This window comes from Chelon labrosus (assembly GCF_963514085.1).
Source record: "Chelon labrosus genome assembly, chromosome: 5".
Classification (NCBI taxonomy): Eukaryota; Metazoa; Chordata; class Actinopteri; order Mugiliformes; family Mugilidae; genus Chelon; species Chelon labrosus.
The window spans coordinates 16,023,084-16,045,812 of record NC_140341.1 but is presented as its reverse complement, the minus strand read 5'-3'; the positions used below and the strand labels follow the sequence as shown (position 1 = coordinate 16,045,812).

Sequence of the window (22,729 nt, the reverse complement as noted above, 5' to 3'; positions counted from 1 at the left end):
GTTTTTTTTTTTGTGTGTGTGGAGGAGGAGGAGTGCATCAGAAACGTGGGGTGGAAAATGTAAAATTAAAGCTGACAAAATGTTTAAAGAATAACTGTGATCCTTCCCCTCAGAGTGTCATGTTCCCCCTGTCAATGGAGCACTTTAGGTATTCATAACTAAAGATTCTTATCAATAATTGAAAACAATGGGTTACCACCTGTCTCTTGTATTGTACCTTGCTATCATTAGTTCTGAGAGAATTCAATCACGAGAAGAAATACAACACAGACTGTGGGAGTTTCCGGGATAATCTCCGTAAAAGACATAAGAGGACTGTTTATTCCTCTTGGAGAAAAGAAAAAAAAAACCAACAAGGCTTATTTCACAGCTCAAATATCACAGCTGTTGGTATAACCTACCTCCTGCAGCTATCACACTTGCTTTCAATAGCCTATCCACATCAATCTCATATCTCATATTGAAAAGATGGACTGACATTTAGTTCACTCAGCATTTCAACAATATGACATTTGCATTTTCTCACCTGACCAGATCTCAGTGACGCACTGGGCTCCTTGGTGATGCAGGTACCCTGCGAGAGTAATTCTGAGAGGAAGCTGTGTCAACATCAGGGCAAGATCAGTGTGGCCTGGTTCCTCATTTAATTCCACGTTGCCCGGGATCTAAATCAACCTTGAGTTGTCCCTGAGTTCATTTTCATTGTCTGAAACAGGGCTGCTTTCCTCCTCTGGGGAGCATCAACTTTGCCTGGCCAGGGTGCAGCTTGCATAAATTGGCCATTTCTGCAGGTAAGAGATAAGGACAACAAAGGGAAACTAATTATCATTCAGTCTATGTTAAAACCTCAGGAAAGAACTGCTATTGACAACTGTGTCTGCGTTGTCACAGTCATAGCGTTTAATACGATCTGAACTCGGAATGAGAAGGTGGTTCATATCCATAATAAATAGGCCACATCCTAATGTGTGGCTTTGGCTGCCTTGGTCTCACAGAAGCTGATGACTATGTCATGGATAACTTTCTCTAATGAGACCTGTGCAGCGGCCCTGGTATGAAGAGCAATCTCTGCTGCTTTGTTGGCAGTAAAATATACACACGGATGCATCAGTTGTTTCATGACGAATTGATTTTTACTTGAAAGCACATTTTTCTCTTGCTGCAAAATCCTACCAGTTGTAATTCCGCCGAGGTTGAAATGACGAACAGCAGCTATGCTCATTTAAACACACTTGTAATATCTTGGCACCTCGTTCATGTGATTCACTTACCAGTCGGCAAGAGGATGATTAGAGGTGAGATTAAATTGTTTATCATTCCATTTTTGCTCCTGTTGCCGGCTGCATCACACCTCCAGCTGCACACGGGAAACGTGGCGGTGGTGAGTGGAAGTGATGATCAACACAAGTCGCTGAATTTTGCATGTTAATTGCACGCATAAAATAAAATGTACATCAGGGGTCGTAAACCGTTATGCAGGAAACCAAAGCACGCTTATTAGCCACAGAGAAAAACTTGAAATGGTTATATAACAACAACAAAACATAAGATTGTCAAAGTAAACACAGTTACCGTAAATCCAGCTGATAAATATTAATCCCTCTACACTACTATTCTGCAATGACAAATCAGTATGTCTGTGGAGTTTCTTATACTATTATGTGTCCTTTACCTCATAATAATGATCCATAACCCCGCATAATCCATGTGTCATGACTCCTCAGTGGAGTACAAATCTTAAAGGGACAGTTCATCAATTCCCCAATAAAAGCCCTTTCCCCTATGCTTGTGACTAGACAAGCAGAAAATTTTAGTTTTACGTGTCGAGGTTTTGAGAAGTGTGGCTCTGCAACTTTTTTCACTTCTGCAGCCACACAGAAAAGTTATACCGAAACACTGAGATTGAATTTCAATGCTGCTGCTCGGGGGAATTAAAGGAAAATATATTTTGTACAGTCCACACAGCATATTGTGCACACTTAAAGGGAATATATTTCTTAGTGGGATGTAGTTCAGGAGGAAACAGAGGTTTGTTAATATTTCCACAGTGACTAGGATATTGTTTTTGAAAAGACTCTTTGCTGTTGCTACAACTAAATTCAATCCACTTCCATTCCGTCAGTGTGGCTGCAGACATCTTGAGGGTTAGATAAAGCTAACACTGCACGAGTGTTGTCCAGAATATCTTATTTCTGTTTCTCCTGCAAACTGTGTTTTTCTTAGATTAAGGGATATATATTCTTTCTTATTGCAGAAAAACCCGACAAAAAGACCGAAACCAACAAGGAACTGATCCTATTAGGTGCAGCCCGGACTATAACAGGCAATGTGTTTTCTCAGCGAATGAATTGCTTCATTTGTGTACTGCACTGGACCAGCAGAGAGATGGTTAGAGTGGATGGCAGGTGTACAAAGCAGAGGAGTCTGACTCCAGAGACGTTTGCATCCTGAGCCCCATCTGTGATTAGACTGAGGCAACAAATGCACTTTGTTTAAGGTTGGGAAAAGACTGTGGTCCCATTTAACGCTGATAGTCACGTTGCATCTCAGGTCACTGTGAACCCTTTTTGTGTCAAACCAGGATCTTTCCCAGACGTAAACCAATGCATGCTGCTGCCGAAACATATCCATATAAAGGTAATTTAATCCTGTAGTTGTTGTAGGTAGATATTGTGTTCAAATATGGATATAATGTCAGAAAACAAATAAACATGGTTTTCAGTATCTACATTTCTGTAAATTGCCGAATACCTTCTTTTAAAATGACTCCCTTATTATGTTAATAGTAAGTGTAATCCAGGCAGCTTTACATTTCTTTCAAAGCATATTTGCTGCGGCAAGTAAATACATTTTCATAGGAGACAGGGTTGACACTGTTGCACCGGGTGGCATGTTCCTGCTTTCAGATGAACACTGGAGCTGTTGTTTATTTTTAGTCAATCCCACATACACCATCTTGCTGTCATAATTCACTGGCATACCAAATGTGCATTAATCTGCAACAGAAAATAGGTATCAAGAAATGACCTATTTACCAACAAGTCCTCCAACCTAAACAGCCATATAGGTCATTTGTATCTTCCCACAGATACGACCCACAGGAATCTCTGATGGAAAATGCCTGAATCTTTTATAATGTGTCAGTGCTATTAGTAAATGTTGAGTTATTTTAAGTCATTTTTAGGTTTGTTTACCCAAACGAAGATCTGATTGATTACAATTACAATATTAGACACAAGGTTAAGATTACGGAACCATGGCACAATGCACCATTGCTAGATAAACAACAATAACCCTCGTTAATGTCCAGTGTTGTGTCCACCCATCCATCCACCCTGAGCTCTTTTGCCCAGTGGACTTTGAGGACTGGCGTTTGGCATCTACAGAGATGCATCTAAGAGTTCCGTCTTACCTTAACCTGAACCTAATCTCATCTGTAGTAAGCTGTGTTTTATGATGCTCAACCTAACCACAACCCTAACTCTAACCCAATTCCAATGTCCCAAGCCTGGGAAGCAAATGTTTACTGTACTTTGTGGCTCTATAAGCTTTGCTTTGTTCCTATCATAATTATCTTGGCCACTAGAGGGCTTTTTCACTTGTGCATGTTGTCTTGGGGTATGTTTCAAAATGACAGTGTCACAAAAGGGGGCTGCTTATAACTAAGGTCAAAGTTAAAAAACCTTTCACATATACTATATAACTATAAGATTGTTTATTATATTAAGAACTGGCATGCTAAACTGTATATTGCTTGATGTGCTGGTGAGCTGTTAAAATAAAAAAAAAAATCTTTCAAGTTTATACAAGTGGAATTGTTTGACTTACTTGTCCTAATGTGGTTTTCAAGATACACGCTCATAAGTATTTAAATTCAAAGCACACTCAACTGAAAGACTTTTGCTGCATTTCATTCCCCTTTCTTACTTTCTTAATTTTTACTGGGGCCTACTGTCACCTATAGAAAAAAAAAAAGAATTTCTGGCACTAAATATAAGCTGAGGGTAGAAATATATTTTGTTTATTCATTTATACATCTTTTCGCTGGTTTTCTGTACGCAGCATGGTCAGTTCTCGGCCTTTCACTCGTGGCTATTACGCTTCCACTTCTGCAGGTTGACAATTGTCATGGGGATCTTTCACGTCTACCTTTATAGCAGAACTGCTCTCCCGGCTGTGAGTGCAACAAAAGAAGTCTCACACATCTCACAAGCCTTGTTATCATGATACATGTCGAATAAATTATATTTGTTGCCAACCAGCTGTGGATTTGCATGTAAATGCAAATCCTCAAGGGTCAATGTGCCAATTCTGCAACATTTCAATTCTGAATCAGAACGCAGGAGTCAAGCCTTGCTCTCTCTCCAGAGCGCATGGGTTAAAGAGTTGATGTTTTTGCATTAGAGTTTTAGAGAAAATCGCTGGGGATCCAAGAGCACATACAACCCGCTGCCAAATTCTCAAAACTTAAACTCTGACTTGAAGACATTTTGGATTCTTCACCGCATCCAGTGCAGTTTTGGTTGATGTTTGGTAATATGAGTTTAATGAATTCTGAACCTAATCTGCATTTTGGGGGTAAGGAGCTAAGAATGTGACTGTCTGTGCAGCAGAATGTGCCTTTTAAAGGGTTTATGCAAATATGCACCTAAAACCTAGCAAATTACCTGCTCATCAATCAGTCTGGAAAACAAGCGTGTAATACACTGCTCTGATCCAAACACAAAACACATTAGGACTGTAAAACCAACGGGTACTTTCTGGAAGAGACTCCACATTCAATTCACATCAAACATTTGAGACTGGAATCATGAATATAATTATGAGAAACAAGAAAACAAACACCACAACCTGCAACGCAATGACAATTACTGAGTCTGTGCAGCAGCAGTAAATGAAGGTCTCGGGTCAGCGCTACAAAACGGTATCCCTGATAAGGTCCAAATTGTCTTTGAATGAGCCAGTCAAACATATTAAATAATTTCTGTGCACAATACAAATAACTAACTTTATCATTAAATAGAACCGGCCAAACTGCTTAACATAATACTAAAATACAGCCCATTACAGCCAGTTTTTAATGTCTAACTCTTGATAAGGTGTAAATGGTAATATACAGTAGTGACTAAACACACATGCATTATGAATATTTCAGTAAATCCATACTGTTTAGCATTTAATCAAGTAGTTTTTTTTAAGGAATCTGGAATTTGTATTACAAATTAGTCCTGTAATTGTAAATAGCCTGAGCGGCACAGTATTGCAAGCATCAGGAAGAATTACCCCTCCTCCTCAAGATACATTGATTATTCATCTCAGTAATGATCTCATGTCCTAACTTGTTAGACCTCAGTCCTCTAAAATCTTCCACGTACTTTGAGAGACTCTAGCAACAATTTACCGCTCAAATTTCAGAACAGGCTTACAGCGCACGCCCGCAATTACTGCAAGAGCCTTTGATGATCATGCGAATGCCATATGGATTTTTCTGCGTGTGAATTTTTGTTTCAGGCTTTCAACCACATATGGCAGCTCAATTGAAGCTATTGTAATGTCAAACCCATAAGAATTCTGCACTTACACTTTAAGACCTGCCTGTCCAGGTACAAATTACAGAAAGGAGACCCCTGGAGTTGAAAGTGGAGAGGTGAAATACATCCTGCGAGACAGCTGTGGGATACATTATGTTGATGAAATGGCAAGGAACCAAGGCAAGACGCTGAACGAACACCGGAAACAGACAACATCAGCTGTCTGTAAAGATTAGATACCAATCGGTCACGGCGTTGACTAGAAACAGGACAGACGTCATCAACTAGTCGGCTGTCAGTGGATGGAGAAAGATCAAGGAGAGATCTGATGCCATAAGTTACATACCGATGTCATATTATGACAACTGAACCAAAGTGATGACAACTGAGTAAAATAAGTCATTGCTGATGAAAAGAAAGCAAAGCACTTTGAAATGGAATACGATGCACCCTACATAACTATTAAAGGAATGGCTGTGTGTTTTTCTTAGTATAGTGAAGAGAAATAGACTTTCATAATCTATGAATTGGGCAAAATAGCACAGTGTATCTCGTTTGTTTTATCTATTACACAGAGTGGTGTAACAATTACAAATGGCTGCGGTTGGTCTTAAAGAGTGCAAATATTTCCATGCAGTGTCTTCGCATTCATTTCACTTTATATATAAATTAAACCATAGTCTGTATCTAGCCGACGGAGGTACTATAGGTCTGGCCTGTGAAGTAAAAAGAGGCTTAAGTTGCAAACCGCTAATGATCACTAGATGCTGGCTCAAGAAAATTCAGACTCCTATTGACTCCCATTGAAAAATCGACAATTTCCCATTAAATAACTCTACATTAGAGTAGATATTAGGCCTCAAAGAAAAGTATGTATCCTCAGGTTCTCAGTCAGATTCACTCGTGCCCAGCTCCTAACTCCTATCTAAATACAATGACTTCTGGCACCAAAGAACCAAGATGGCGACATCATAATGCCAAAGTCATGGTTTCAGAATGGAAGTCCACACAACAGTGGGCTATTTCCGTATATTGCATACCATCCGCTGATTAAACAAACATATATATATATTTTAATTTGAACTTTGTACAGATCTGGGCTGAAGGGTCGCGGGGGAGGAGGGCTACCCCAGCTGTCATCGGGCGAGAGGCGGGGTACACCCTGGACAGGTAGCCAGTCCATCGCAGGGCTAACACAGTGAGACAGACAACCATTCACACTCACATGCACACCTAAGGCCAATGTAGAATCACCTGTTAACCTAACAAGCATGTCTTTGGACAGTGGGAGGAAGCCGGAGTACCCACGCAGACACAGGGAGAACATGCAGACTCCACACAGAAAGGCCCAGTCAGCCGAACCCAGAATCTTCTTGCTGTGAGGCATCAGTGCTAACCACCACGCCACTGTCACCACGTCTTCAGGTTATTTTATACCTGTTTATATAGTGGGACTTTAGGAGTAAACAGGCTTAAAACGATCACACAGCAACATATACGTTTGAATCTATTTGTATCTGTTGTCCAAAACACTGTACTCAGTATCAAAGAGGTAATTTGAATCCCGCAACAAAACATTCGTATACTGTCAAGATAAATATAACATGTGTGCCACTTTATTTCTGGGGTCTCCGTCTAAATCCACTGAGCTGAATCTAGTGCGCAGCCTCACCAAGGTTGTGCCAGATGCCTCGTCTCACTCTTAGCTCAAGTGTCCCACATACAGTGTGAGAGAATTGCTGGTTGCACTGCTCTTAGGACTGGCAGAGAAGCAGCAGGTTAGAAAAAAACACCTCCCAGGAGAAATGATTCAAGGTATTGGAGAGCCAGAGAGGCGAATAAAGTGAATGCAATTTCAAAGGGGAAATAATGGAGGTCATGGTGTTTGATGTTCCTATGCTGGTCACGAAAATAACTTGGTTGATGATGGAATCAATCACACCTCCATGGCAATGAATGTTAATGAAGACATGTTTGGTTGTTGTGTTGTGTTTTTTCTTTTTTTTTTTTGCATTTTTAATAAACGGCGTTAAGATCAGGCTTAGTCATCCATTGCTTCAGACAGAATGAAGAGCGGTTATCTACAGCCGTGCCTGGCGATATCAGCTGACTGAAGCAATAATATCTGAGATGTGACGGCTGTTTCTGTTTTTTTATATATCTTTTTATTTTTTTGTTATTTTCGTTAGCTGTTCTTCTTCTTGTGTTTTTGTTGTGATGAGTGAACGCAAGGTCAAAATGGAGTTTATCCTCTGATATCACCTGCCAGTCCAGACAAGAGAAATGCTCACTCAAGGTGACATTACTTTGGTGTCTGCACTCAGCATGCCACTACAGCTTTCATTTCCTGCGAGCTAAAATTTACAACTTATCCTTTGACAGGAGGAGTAAACATCTCTAATATGACCCGGGCTGTGATCTTCCCAGATAAACAAAAGGAAACCTGCCTCAGCCTCTATGATCTTTGACAATCCCAGCGAAAAACAACAAACAAGCCGCTTTTTAGTTTTTATATATTTTAAATACGAGCCTATGAAGACCTTGGGAAATGACTTAAGTGGTATTAGGGAACCAAATTGAGCACATAACCACTACAATATATTTATAACACGATTTGCGATGTTGACAATGACGCAATTTCTTTGTGGGATTACTGGAAAGTGAGAGCAAAGGAACGAACGGTGCCTACATAATTAGATGGAAACAGTGATAATGGATGGTTGCAATAGCAATGTGATTTGGAAGAGCTCGTGACATTTTCTTATTCTTTCTGCAGTGGCACTTTATCTCAGGCCAGGAAAGTTATTTGGTATGCAATGGATCAATCACCATGCTCAAAAAGTCATTTAAATTAACTTCTCGGGCAGATATCTATCCGGCAAAGTGGCGGACGGAGGCGAGGGACTATCAGAAAATTAAAGAGGACACAACCTTTTTATTTTATTTTTTTATGTGAAATTGAAATGAGACAAAACTGAGCAAAGCACAGCTTCACAAACATTCCAAGATGTTCCCTGACAGACTGTCTCTTTTTTTATTTAAAAAAAAAAAAAATAAATAAAATCTTTGGATGTTTTTCTTTTCACAAATTTGAACAATGAGGAGCAGAGTTTTTCCTCACATCCTGGGCTCATCATCCGCTCCCTGACAACACTCTCTGTCTTTTTATTGACAGCCAGACCAGCCGCTTGGCGATTGTGTCCTAGCACGCCACTGATGCGGAAGTCGTCAAAAACCGTGACAGCTAAATTCATTTTTCAGAGAAACGCCGTCCGTCTTATTAATTCTTAATACAAGCTGAGGGTAAAACCCCTGCACTGAGGCTGGCTCCCCCTTTTTTTTTTTAAATTAAGGAGTCCAAAGTGAATGTTTGATTCTCACTAAATAAAAATAAGCCAGTGTCTGCGCGGTGCATGTCTAATTGCAGATGAAGCGTCAAATTAAAACGTCAGGGCCTGGTTGGAGGAGCAGAGCCGAGCTTTCGCGTTTAAATTTATGTTTGAGATTATGCCATTTTCAAGGAAGGTGTAATTTGTGCAGCAGCATTACCAGAGCAACACCGCGTTATTAGTTTCGACAATTCTCAGTCATGTTAATGCCGGGGAGGAAGGAAAACAGCATGCCACCTAGTGGGATGTGAATAACCCATATATCTCAGCACCAATTAGTATTAGGCTGTACTGTAAAGTGACAGGAAACTAATTCATAAATACTGTAGCAACACGAAAGAGGAAGGAAGCCATGCACAGAAGAAAAATAAACTGTCAGTCCCGCACAGACAGGGGAACATCAACGGAGCCTTTCCAATTACTTCAAGGTTAACTGTGAACCGCTAATAACTTCAGGGAACCAAAGACACAAAACATTGTTAGCTAATTACATAAGCAAGTCATTTAGACTGATTGATGCAACATGTTATTCTCTCTCGCCCTCCTTTTTTCCTCGTCCACTCTTTCTCTCCCCGTCGCCTAATTTTCTCTTCTATATGGCGGAGAATAGCATAAAAGCTGTTTTTCCTTTGGCAGCTGTCTCCATGACGGCCCACACTGACACAACGAGACACCCTCCCTGCTCAGCAGTAAACCACAATCAAGTGGTGAACAACTGGCGCAGATTTATCATCATCAGCTCAGGACCAAAGCTGTATGTGTGAGCTGACACACTCTGCAGCGAGAGGACTGCAGGCAGCGCCGTTACTGTGCAAGGCAGAGGTCAACTACACTGCTACCGAGGTGGAAAAGCAATAGTCAGCCTATGTGTTCATTAATTCAGTGATAAGCTAATTTAATATGCTTATAGCCTGATGAGATGAACCGTTCTGTTTGGGGATTGCTTTATGCAGTCGCCATATAACAAAGAGGCTTAAAGGGAGACCGTTTATTGCTACTTCTTGTTGCTTCTTTTGTCACTGAGGTAGCGTTGTGCATATTCCGCCATGAAGGACACTTATTTGCGTAAAGATGGACATTAAAAGCTCATCCTGAACACAAGCCCAATCGGAATATGAGCTTATGTTCCAGGTATTATTATAAATATGCTCCCTATGAATGTTAATTAGTTGCCCCCCATCATATTCAATGCAGTTAAAGCAAATGAATATTAACTGTGTGGGGGTTCTGTTGGAGATAAAGACAAAAGAGCAGAATATGGAATTCACGGCGCTGAATTACTCGTAGATGTGCTTCAGCTGAAAATGAGCACTCAATGATCTGATTGCCGGAGCCCCTCAAAACGTACTCGTGCTTTGTTTGTTCATCAGACTTGAATGCAACACATCCTCAGCCCTGCAGATGATGCCACGCCGGGCCGAGATATTTAAATCACTGATAGCCCTTAGCGAAGGAAAAAAAAAATAAATAAATAAAAATATGTAAACAGAGCAAATGTGCAGTTTGGTGAACTTGTCACTAAAAGCCCGAGCCGCACAATGAAGAAAAAACATCTGAAATGGCAGCGAGAATGTAAAAGCACTGACATATTATTACTGCACTGCGTGATGCTACTGTTGAGCTCGGGCTTTCTGTGAGGCTCGGTGGAACTCCATTAAAAAAGACGGTGTTTTGTGAAAGCATAGCAAGAGCTCATGCATTTCACTGCCCTTCTTTTGCGGAGGAAGACGCGGTGAAGCACTCACAACAGCGATACACTGAATGCACTTTTTAAGTCTGTTACATTATAGTTTTCTGGTTACGTCTTTGCTAGATTGAGGCGTACAAAACAGTGCCCCATAAGTGTAAATGATGTTTGGGGAGCCTGTAATTTTCTGAGGTTACATAGCATGATGTTTCCCCCTAGTGGTATAAGAACCAAAATAGGAAGTCAAACTACTGCTGCTGCCATAGGCTACAAACACTAGTATCTACTGATTAATCATGCAGTAATGTTTTCTGAAATGCCCAGTGAGGGTCTCTGCAAGTTTACTCCACCTATATGACCCACAGTTTGCGTGAAACTCTACACAAAGTTATAACAAAACATATTATAAATAATGATTGACTTTGAAGGGAAAGCATTTAACTTGTCACTCTTGACACAACCAAATTCCCTTTAAATTCTCCACTGAATAAAGTTAAAGACAAATAAATAAGTAAATAAATAAATAAATGCCTTGCCTGTTTCCTGGTTTGAACGTTTATGCATTTGACGAATACCTGGTGGCAAAGTAAAAGCAGCAGTGATTGATGAGGGAGAGGAAGCTGATAGATGACCTCCGCATCATATCTGGCAACACTTCCTTTGAAATGGGTCTCTGATCTCCTTCTCATCTGACAGCGGAGACAAGAGAGAAAATCTGACAGGAACTATATTAAATCAATCAAATCAAACCACTAAACGCAAACCAATACGAGCCCAGACGTCTACGGGTGAAGCCGCACGACACCGTACCGATCTGTTTTTTTTTTTGTTTTTGTGTTTTTTTTTAGTCTCAGTCCAATTTCCGATTCTTTGTTTTTATTATATGTATGTTTTGTTTCACAGGTATCTAAGGTATTAAAGCTGCGTGTATCATATGAGGGATGGTAATATTATGAGCTTGGATCATGAGCTGATTAAGATTTAAATATTTCCTGAATAGTTTTGTCCCAGTTTTGCCCTCATCTGTACGTTAAATAAACACTAAGCCAACCTCCGTCTAAAAGCAATCACCTTGTACTTCCTCCAAACCTTGCAAATGCACAGGGAAGGAAAATCTTGCATGGATGTTACATGCAGTGAGTTCTAGCCCTTTCGTAGTGAACTAAGCCAATCTGCCGTAAGATCTTTCTACAATCAACAATGCAAATTATTGTATTTCCCATAACGTCATATTGCTCCTATAAAGGTTATATACAATGCCTAACCGGGCATAATGAATCATCAAAGCAAACTTTCTGTTTGTAAGTGATCAAACCGAACTTTAAGTTCAATCTCCAATCAAGCTTATCATGAAATAACAGAAGACATTTGTGAAAAGCAATGTTCTCACAGTCACAATGGATACTTCCTATCTATGACACAGTGTATTTATAGAATATAATTGCAGTGAGATGACAAAGTCCCGGTGATAACATCCCATAATTTAGAAGAAATTGTTGCTTTTGCCCACGTCCACTCTGCACGGCTCGCGCTTTAAGTATCCTAAGGGATCAGACGTCAGTATAGAGGAGTGGAGTTGCCTTGACATAACTTATAAATAATGTCTTTACGTATAATGAACATAAACAAAACATCTGCATCTACACCAACTGTCAAGTGGGAAACAAATAGTGTTTTTTCTTTTGCTTTTTTTTTGTTTGTTTTTTTGTTTCACACCAGGCCCACAATTCAAAGCACCCAAAAGTCAATATCCACACTTGGCAGTTCAGACAAAGATAAAGATGAGGAGTGAGGTGCACCAGACACCGCATTGTGGGACGGGCCTGAAGCACAAAGTGGCATTGACTCAGAAGGTCTCCGTCTTTGCACGCTGTGTTCTCTGGGGAATTGTGTATCAAAGTTGAAATGCTAAGAGGCCATAACAACATAATCATAGGCATACAGTTAGCCATTTGTCAAAAATAAACCTAACATCACAGGTGCGGAGGCTAGATATGACGTGCGCAGATGTGACTCATTTGTCAGTGGAGCACTGATGAGCTGAAAAGCAGCTCTAAAACACTTACTTTCTATTACCTGGGGAGAGTTGGGTTGTGCGGCGAGAGTTGCTGCGGAATATTAATGTGAAGTCCATTTGGAAATAAATGAACATGGTGTCTGCCAATAATGGTTTTTCAATCAGACACACATTTTATACCAAAATGTGTATTTGGATATACCTTGTGGCATAAATTGTCAGGTCAGTGCACAACTTATGCGACCTACAAGCAGCATATAAAGCAATGACAGAGCGAACCATATTGTATTGATTGATAAATGCATTTTCCCTCTGTGTACGATTGGCTATCTGTCAGACGAGTGCACATCACTGGGGGCATAAATATGACCTTCTTTCTTATTGCTTGCCTTTTGTGTTGCATGGCCTTGAATCCTCAAGTTAATAACTTAGCAGTTAATAACTTAGTTTCCAAACAGTAGGGACTTTTGAAGTATTATATATATATATATATATATATTAAAAAAAGGTTGGTCAGGAGAGCTTAAAAATGAAATTAGTTTTAAACACTGTCCTTTATTCATGAGACATATTGTGGTAACGTGTGAGAAGTCTTATTTAGTGCTTCATGGCTCTGTAAAAGGGATCTAATCCACTCCATTCCAGCTTTTATCACAGCTATCAAAAGCTGAAAAAGCAGGTATTTATGCTCATGCAAATGAGCTCTGCTCTTAGCCCCTGTTTGCTGCAGAGCAACAGAAGAACAAAACATAAATAAATAAATAAATAATAATGGCTCAGTAAAAATAATGCCATCCTCTAATAGCTGTTCTTCTGCAGCAGGTTTGGAAACTGCACATCCTCCCGTGAAGACGGCTGCTTACTCGGCTGTTATGTAATTTTGCAGCAGCCCTTTACTCTTGTGTCCCACGCCGCCACAAATCAAACGAGGACGCGACGCGGTGACGAACTTGTACACGAACAGGGGAGAACAGGCAGGCAGTGGATGTTGTTTAAAATGCACATTTGGCGTTGACCTTTCAGTTAAACAAATCAGGAGCACACTTTGGAAATGCTGATGAAAAGCAATTTTAAAGCGGCCGTGTACATTTGAAGTTTATTTGATGAAAAACGGCGCGCACTTCCCCGCGGACACGGTCCCTTGATTGAGAGATGCGTTTAATAGATTTTTTATTTTCTTTTGCATAATTTAGCTACAGAATTTCTTGCAAATGTGTGTCCTTAATTTACTTTCACACAGTCCTCTATTTTGGGCAACGCAAGCAAGAAACACGAGCCAACGAGATAATGCAGACGTTGGGTAATATGTATGCCACGGCTACGTACTGTATAAATTCTGGGTGATGTTTGTCACCAGTGTTGGTTCTCGTTTTAAAACTCATCAATGTCTCATCAATAAATCATTTGGGACCAGAGACAGTTTGCTCTTGCCCTACTTTTTTTTTATGGATGAATTAAACTTAATAATAGTAACCAGTTCCGCAACTATGACGGCGAAGCTAGGCAAGCGAGTGCCTTATCAGTGCCAGAGTATTCACTTTGTATGTATTTTGTCCCATTTTCTGGGCTAAGGCAGATGAATTTATGTACAAGGGCTGAACGCTTGCCCCCTCACGGCAACGAATGACAGGCAGGAATTTGTCAAGCTACCAAATACACGTTGTACTGTGTTGTGTGGAGTGATGTAAATTATTTCCAAGAGCTGAAACAGGTGTGACAGCAAGCAGCATGATTTTGTAGGAATAGTGGTTTATACTTTATTTTCCACTTGAGTAGCAGCTCTACTCTCTCATTTGCATGCAAGAAACTCAACCGAGCAACCTAGGAGTCTTCAAAGCCAGTCTCCCAGGTAATGGGGCAGCATGAGATTTTACATCTGATCATCACTGACTGGAGTCTTGATCATGTAGATTCAAAACTGGGGAAAGAGTTCAACGTGTTTACAAATTCAGACTGGGGTTTGTGGCGTCGAGGGAGTACCATTCATCTTCTGCAACATTTCTCAATTAAAACGACTCGTTGTCGCATTCGATTATATTGGTGGTGTCATCAGGTTTGATAAAACTGCTGAAGAAGTGACATATTTCATTATTTCAATTTCACTTTTATTGGAAAAATAAAGTGTGCATCACAGAGGGAAGTATATTGAAATTCAAATAATGGAACAGGAATAAACACAATTAAATACACAGTATATACACCTATCAGTTAGAGCAAGAGCCGTTACACATATTTACACCTTCCAGGTACATCTCGGCCAGTTTTTACTTTTTTAAAAGATAGTTGCGACCTCTAACGCTGTAGCTACGGTTACAATATTTGGACTCTGCCTGTGGACTGCGGCGCCGCCGACACCGGCCTCGTGCGGCTGCTGAGGGAAGTAGGAAGGGAAGGTCCCAGTCCTGGAGAAGCTGTGCATGCTGCTGCGGGATTTTGGCCTCTCTGTGCCGTAGCCAGAGTCCTTCCAACACTGGGGGAGGCCATTAGGATTGGTGAAGACGGGCACCGGGGAGAAGCCCATCCTGTACGCACTGTCCCTTGGGGCTCTGAAGTTCTGTGTTGGTATTGCGCAGTAGGTGCTTTGGCAGTCTCCAGACAAACTGTTAGCCACGCCTGAGGAAAAAAAAAAGAGAAACACATATGATGAGAAACTGGTGATGTAGAGATCACACTCCCACCGTTTATCATTTGTATAATTCTGGTGAATGTTCATGTTTTGCTTACTTTTTCGCCTCGGCTGGAAGGTACTAAAGTTCTTCTTTCCTCCGTCTCCACTGATATCAGAGTCACTGTCGTTGAAGTCACTGTCCCCTTTACCGCTGTCCTTCACGCTCTGCTGGTCAGTGTTGCTGATGCCACTGCAAATGCAATCAACAGATACTGTATGAGCCACGACTGCACCACATTAGCTTGATTATTGATGTCTTCTTCTGCCTTTTTTTTTTTTTCCGCATGCAGGGCCTGGCTCCGCGCTGCCGCTCTAACCTCATTCTACACGAGTGCCACGAGCAACAAATCGCAGGCACGGTGCATGTTGTGTACCTCGTCTGTTCGGCGAGATTTCGCTGTTCCTAAAGCACATCCTATCTGAGAAAAGAAATTTCATTTAGTTGTCTTACCTCACTTGCAAGCAGTATTTGTCACCCTGCCACACAGACGTTGGTTGGAAATGCTTGGAGGGCAGGAACATCTAAGAGAACAAACAAAGTGACAGCAGAGAGCTTAGTTTCCATTTCTGGCACAAAGATCAAGGCAGCACCAGGGAACATCATATGCATATGAAAATAAAAGATGAAAAAGGCTGAAAAATCCAAAATATAGTTGGCTCACCTTTGTTTCTGAGTCCCCACTTCTCTCCTCATACAGGCAGGAATCATCCAGAGACAAGGAGGGCCTCTCATGAAAGAAGCCTCCTTGACCTGTGTAAATGTTTGGTTCTGTTGAGCCGAGCATGGGAATGGGCCTGCTATCAAACAGATTCTGGTGCACATCTCTCTTGATGCCGCGGCTTCTCCCCCCACGGCTGAGTTTGCATGTGACAACAACAACCACTATTGCAATCAGCAACAATGCACAACCCCCACTGAGCATAATAATGATAATTAGTGAGCCATCAATGCCGGAGCCTTCTTCATCACTTGACCGCAGCACAATGACGACTTGGTCTTCGGAGGGCTCTGTGTCTGAGACGACAAACCTAATAGTGGCGCTGCTCGAGAGCGGGGACCTGCCATTGTCAGTCACTGCGATTTTCATTTCCAGCACGTCACCAATTTCAGCTGTCAGCCACTGTTTTAAAGCAATCTCTCCAGTGTCTTTGTTCATTGTGAAAAGCTTTGGGTCACCTTGTACAATTTGGTAGGAAAGCTCGCTGTTCACTCCCTCGTCCTCGTCTTCGGCTGAAACGCGAAGGGCAAGATAGCCGGACGGTGCGTTAAAGGGCAGCAGAATATCAGCAGAGTCATTTAGAAGGACGGGGAAGGTGAAGTATGGATAGTTGTCATTCTGATCCACGACTCGGAGTCTGATTGTTGATGTGCTTGAAAGAGAGGGAGAGCCTTTGTCTTCTGCTTGGATGATCAGTTCAATCTGTTGAAGAGTCTCATAATCAAAAGACCTTAACGTGTACAAAGACCCTGAGAGTGAATCTATAGACACATAAGTGGAGATTGGAGATCCCCCTGGCACTTCTGTATCAATGAGTTTGTAAGAGACTTTGGCATTCTTTCCCATATCAAGATCCCGAGCGACAACAGTGGTGACATATGAACCGGGGATGTTATTTTCCAGGACCGAAACTTCATAAAGTGACTTACTGAAGAGAGGGGGGTTGTCATTCTCATCGGTTACACAGATAGTATAGTGTCTGACAGTTTTGAAAGGTGGGCTTCCCAGATCTTCAGCAATCACAGTCAGGTTATACTCGGGAGTCTTCTCTCTGTCTAAAGTTGTGGTGGTGACAATCATGAAAGTGTCCCCATATGCCTGCTGCAGGGTGAAATGCTCGTGCCCGAGCAGGCTGACGCGCACGTACCCGTTGGAGCCCGAGTCTCTGTCCGAGGTGCTTATCAGAGCCACAAAACTCTCTGCGGCTGCTGCTTCCGTGATGTAGGCGACTCCGTCACTGCTGGAGGTCATGGGTTTGATGCTGATTTCGGGCGCGTTGTCGTTCACGTCCACGATGGCTATGACAACTTTGCAGGTGGATGATGCGGAGCTCGCGCCCATGTCGGACGCCCTGATGCTCAGCTCGTATGACCTCCTCTTCTCAAAATCAACGAGCGACTTCAGGGTCACGTCACCGGAATACGGGTCGACGTGGAAGACGCGCGCAGCCTCCAGTGATAACCCGTCGGCAAACGCGTACATCACCTCGCCGTTAATGCCGGCATCGGGGTCAAACGCGTGCACCCTGAGGACTCGGTGACCCACCGGGGAGTCTTCGTTCAGCTCAACTTTCAGAGTGCCATGCTCAAACGTCGGGCTGTTGTCGTTGAAATCCAGCACTTTGATGTTTACAGTCATTGACCCGGACTTTGCAGGCTCCCCCCCGTCAGATGCAGTCACTTGGATTGTGTAGGAGTCCTCCACCTCCCTGTCGAGCTCCCTCACCAGTACCAGTTCCGCAAACTTCACTCCATCCTCCCGATCGCGCACTTCAATGGCGAAATGACTGGAGGCTGAAATGTTGTAGCTCTGGATGTAGTTTTCACCCACATCCTGGTCGAGGGCGATCTGCAGGGGGAATCTGGAGTCCAGTGGAACGTTTTCCAATATCTCCAAATTTGTCTCGTTGCGCGGAAAATTAGGAGAGTGGTCGTTGATGTCTCTCACCTCTATCTCTACGTGGATGAGTTGAAACTTTTCCCTGGAGAGGGCCACGATGTCGAAGGTGATGAAGCAACGAGGAGACCTGGGGCAGAGCTGCTCTCGATCAATTACTTCTGCAACACTCAGAAGTCCGTCCGTCTCCCTCATTTGGATCACAGAGGAGTTGTTTTCTTGCATGAAGCGGAATGATGTGTCGGGGCCATCAGCTGGATCAATCTTTAAATCTTGAGACAAATTGCCTATCTCAGTCCCAGGTGCATCCTCTTCATAGGTGAAATACCTCGTAGTTAGGCTCTGAACTGTGCATGAAAATACAGCAAGCACCAGTCCAGCTACTGCAATCTTGCAAAATCCCATGTTGAGGGGCTAGAAACCGCTGCCCTAAACAGTCATAAATGATGCAAGCAATCCTCCACTTGTGCTGTGTCAGGTCGAATCACAACTGTGCTCAACTCTGACTTTGCTGGGGGAGTATAAGCCCCGGTGTATGCAAATAGCCTTCCCAGTCGACCAATGGCCTGCCAGTGGTGCACCAAAAGGAAAACGTTTGGCCCCGCAGCAAACTGCTGTTCACTGTTTTGCAAATGGTTCATTAGATAAACTGATTGTGGAGCTTTAGTCTGGGCTGATAACCGTTTTACTTAAATAAATCTGCACATGGCAATTAATTAACTAACTAAATCACTTGGAGGTCTGTGTATAATAGGGCCACATGCCACCAGAGGAAGTTTAAGTCAGCTGAAAGCTTGAGGACATTATGCAGAAGCCGCGCTTGAAAGACATAAACATGCAAGCAAGAAAATACACAAGTCAATGAAATTATAATTGCTGGTAATTACTGCAAAAATTACCAAGGGCTTATCAGAAACTATTAGAATGACTGACAGTCTTAATGTAGTTTCTATCCGCTGTAGGCCCACTGCTGTTGTGAGGCATAAACAGGAAGACGTACTCAGATCATTTACTTCAGCGTAAATGCCAATACATCAATGTAGAAATACTCCTACATTAAACTTCTGTAAAAACATGGAAGGATGAGCGGTAAGAATGTAATTTAACTATTAAAGTGAAACTAATAGTTTACATCCTCTGAACATGACATCTTTTGGTTATTATCCTGCAGCGTCAGTGTGTATGCAGCATGTCACTGTAGTAGCTGCTGCAGGTGGAGATAGTTTAAATAAAGAGTTTGTATACAGGAACACCAAATAAATCTAATAGGTCAGGAGATGATTAATGGTAAAGCAAAGAAGAAAAGGAGTTTGCATGGGTAACGCAGTTTTCTTTAAAGTTCAACATTTGGGTGAAATATCCAATCATTTGAATATTTAATACGCTGCTTTTTATAAACCAAAAAAAGATGTGATCCACTGGTTTGGTCCACAAGCACGCACTGTATTTTAAAAGCATGTTATATTATCCAGTGTGTAAAATCTTCATTTTTAAGTATCTAAAGGAGTACAAGATACAATATTTCTCTGTAAAACATAGTGGAAATCTAAAGCAACATAAAATTGAAATACAGAAGCAGTTCAAAATTGTATTTTACCTGGTTAAATACACTTGTTGTTACTTTATACTGCTTTTCAACAAATTTATAGTAGAAGTACAGAGATTTCTGAAGCAACGGTAACACACTGACATGTTATCATGTCATCGCATCAAATACACATTTATACAAAAGTGTAAAAGTAAAAATATAAATAGTGTAGAATGACTGCTGTCAGAGTATTTTATTATACTTCTGTCATATCGTTACTAATTACATTTTAATGTTATGGAGGTGGTGCTATTACAATACAAAAAATACACTGATCAGACATAACATTATGTCATAATCAGCAACAATGCACAACAATGGCATTATGATGACACTGTGCAAGTCTCCCTTGTGAGGAGGGGCCTCTGTATCATCCCACAGATACTTGATCAGTTTGGGATCTAGTGAATTTGGAGGCCAGGTCAACACCTTGTGCTGTTCTTCATGTTTCTTTTTTTTTGAGTTTTTGTGTGTGCGCCTGTGTCAGGCTGCATCCTGCTTTGGATGGCTGCTGCCATCAAGGAGTGTCGTTACTATGGGGTGGGGGTGCCTGCTCTGGTCTAGGTGAGTGGTACATGTCTAAGTAACATCCACATGAATGCCAGCTCCAAAATTGAATTGTCACAAGACGGTCAATGTTATTTACTCCTCCGTAGTTTTAATGTGGTGGCTGATCGGTGTATATCCTGTGTCTTTTAATACTGCGTTAGTCTATACTTCCGTTCCAAGATCATATGCCACATATTTTAGCATATTAAGTATATAAATTAATGTTCTTAAGGACTTTTCACAACTCCATGATATTAGTGGAAAGTTCAAAATAAGAACCTAGAGAAAAATATTTAATAATAGATGATCCCAGGTCCTACCTACACTATATATTAAAATCTCATTGTGCTCACACCCTGGCATTTAGGTTTAATAAAACCCTTATATTCTTTATTTAAATATTACTATTTTTTTGCTTTCAATCACATCCATCCGTGACTTTGCCCATAAATAATCAGCGTAAGAAAAAGCCTGAATCCTCTTTTTCTGCTAAGCTGCTGTACAGTGTCTCGTCTGTTCAAATACCACAGGAGGAATGTCAACGGTTAAGGAAGCAGACAAAGCCAGACAAGTGTCATCTGATTAGAGCTGTGTTTTTGACGCCCACAATGTTAATTGCATATAGAATATCACTGTAGCTCTGAGTTAGAGACAAACCCTGGCAATATAGTCCAGACCGTGTGTCTTGCAATAAACACTCAGTTGCACTTAATTTACCCTTTTCAACAACTGTTCTATAACAGGAGCCTTAGAAGTGATAAGAATAAAGGAGTCAGAAAGGACTACATTGATTCGCACACACCAACACGCACACACACACCAGCAACAGCTCTCAGTGATAACAAAAGAGCATGAGTCAACCAGACCTTTGTCAACCATATGGGTGATTAGCTTCTGCTGATTAAAAGGCGTCTATGGCCCTTCAAAGGGCTCTTGACACCTCACAAAAGTTTGCGTTAAACCTGTCTGAGCCCCCCAAGAGGGCACATACAGGGAGGTGTGAAAAAGCACACAGTAAAGACCCACAGAGGCCAGGGATACTTGTCAGCGAGAGGCGATAAGGAGCTCCATGCTAAACTGCCGTATACAAGCCCAATTTTGCTTCTATACTAAATGTGAAAATTGATTTTCTCTTTCAAACAGCAGTGCCAGTGCTGTTCTTGGCACGGAGACCAGGCAGCATAAACAAAAAAAAAAAAAAAAAAAAAAGCAAAGAAACAATAGCAAAATGTTCAAACACTTTGTAGCGCAGTCGGCCAATTTCTAATGTATGCTACTGAAAGCTGCTGAATTTCCATATTGATCTTGGAGTGTGCTGCAGTCGGATCACATTGCAGCAGAAGTGGATGCTTAGAGTTTGTGCTCAAATCCGCCAAGTCAACAAGTGGTTTTCCTGTACGCTGAAGATGGTCTTATGCCACAAATCATTATATCAAGAGGCATTTTGGACTTTATGCCAAGGCAGGCCAATGCAAACCCCAGTTTAGTCTCTTTGAAGTGGGGATGCCTGAGATACTTATCTACAGTCAGAGTATTACCTAGATGGAGATTGGCTAGCCCCCAGTTTGGAGAAGCATTCAGGATGCTTGCACAGCAGCCAGTCCATCAACCGCTGTGTACGAGGTCAGCGGCAAAAAAAAAAGAAAATTAATTTTATCTGGCTGAATACCACAATGGTAGACCAGAAACTACTTCTTTATTTCAGTGTAGTCTCTAGACTTTGACGAGAGTAATATAAAAACTTCAGTTCCTGTCAGAAAAGGCTGCCTGATAGCAAAGTAAAGCAGCGATAATTTTCCAAATATAGCGTTCACTCAAACTGATACAGATCCTCCCAGGCGGGTCCACTTTTAGGCAGCTGAAACACTTTTTGGTGACGGCCTCATCCACGGCCGCTGATCGCCTGGCTTCCGTGTCGATTCTCCTCTCGGCTTATTCAAAAATTGGGGGTGTGCGCCGCCAACCGCCGTCTACTGTAGGCGATAGACGATGACTATGGATGAGTACTTCATACAGCTCCACTTCAAAGAATCCAAACCATCCCTTTAAATCATTAAGCTCAGAAGAGCAACCATATTGCAGCATCACTCGTGGTATTTAGCGCTCAGCGAGACATAGTCGGGCGGTTTATCTGCTCGTTTTTGGTTATTTTTATTTATTCCCCGCTTTCAACATTTATTAAAAACAAGATCGTGCTGAACACATGAACACCGAGCCAGTGGGGGATCAAACATAAGATACTTTCCTGCCATTACCAGACACACAAAGCCTTCAGCACAATAGTCCCATGCTGGCTGGGTGTCGAAATCCAGGATTTTATGGCTATGAGGAGTCAGAAGGTAATACCGAATTATTAGCCAAATTAGTTGTTTGCCACTAAGAGGATTACGCTTTAATCTTATCAAATGTCTCACGCACTTACCACTCTGTGTTGCAACAGTTTCAAGGTAACAACTGAGCAGCTGTTGATGTAATATTTCAGTCTAGCACAGACGATTAAAAGAGAAGCTGCGCGGGCAGAGATGATCTGTTCATTTGACAGTCTCTCCGTGTACCCTACGGTGTGATTATGACAATTGCCTCCGTATAAAATTTCACCTACCCGTGTCCAAAGTATTTTTCTGATCAATGCATCACTACAAGGTCACCAGAGGCCTTGCCACAAACAAAGCCTGGCTAACACAG

At 41.7% G+C, this 22,729-nt stretch overlaps 1 protein-coding gene across 1 annotated transcript; it reads right to left on the bottom strand.

The window, feature by feature from the left end:
- Positions 1-14,699: 14,699 nt before the first annotated feature.
- Positions 14,700-18,312, bottom strand: LOC311487650 (protocadherin 8; the record flags this gene model as incomplete). The annotated part of the gene is made up of 4 exons (XM_084544003.1): positions 14,700-15,237; positions 15,349-15,482; positions 15,744-15,814; positions 15,955-18,312. 4 exons carry the CDS (start codon positions 18,310-18,312, stop codon positions 14,897-14,899), a joined length of 2,904 nt encoding a protein of 967 aa, XP_084400129.1. The 3' UTR covers positions 14,700-14,896.
- Between the last annotated feature and the right edge of the window lie 4,417 nt (positions 18,313-22,729).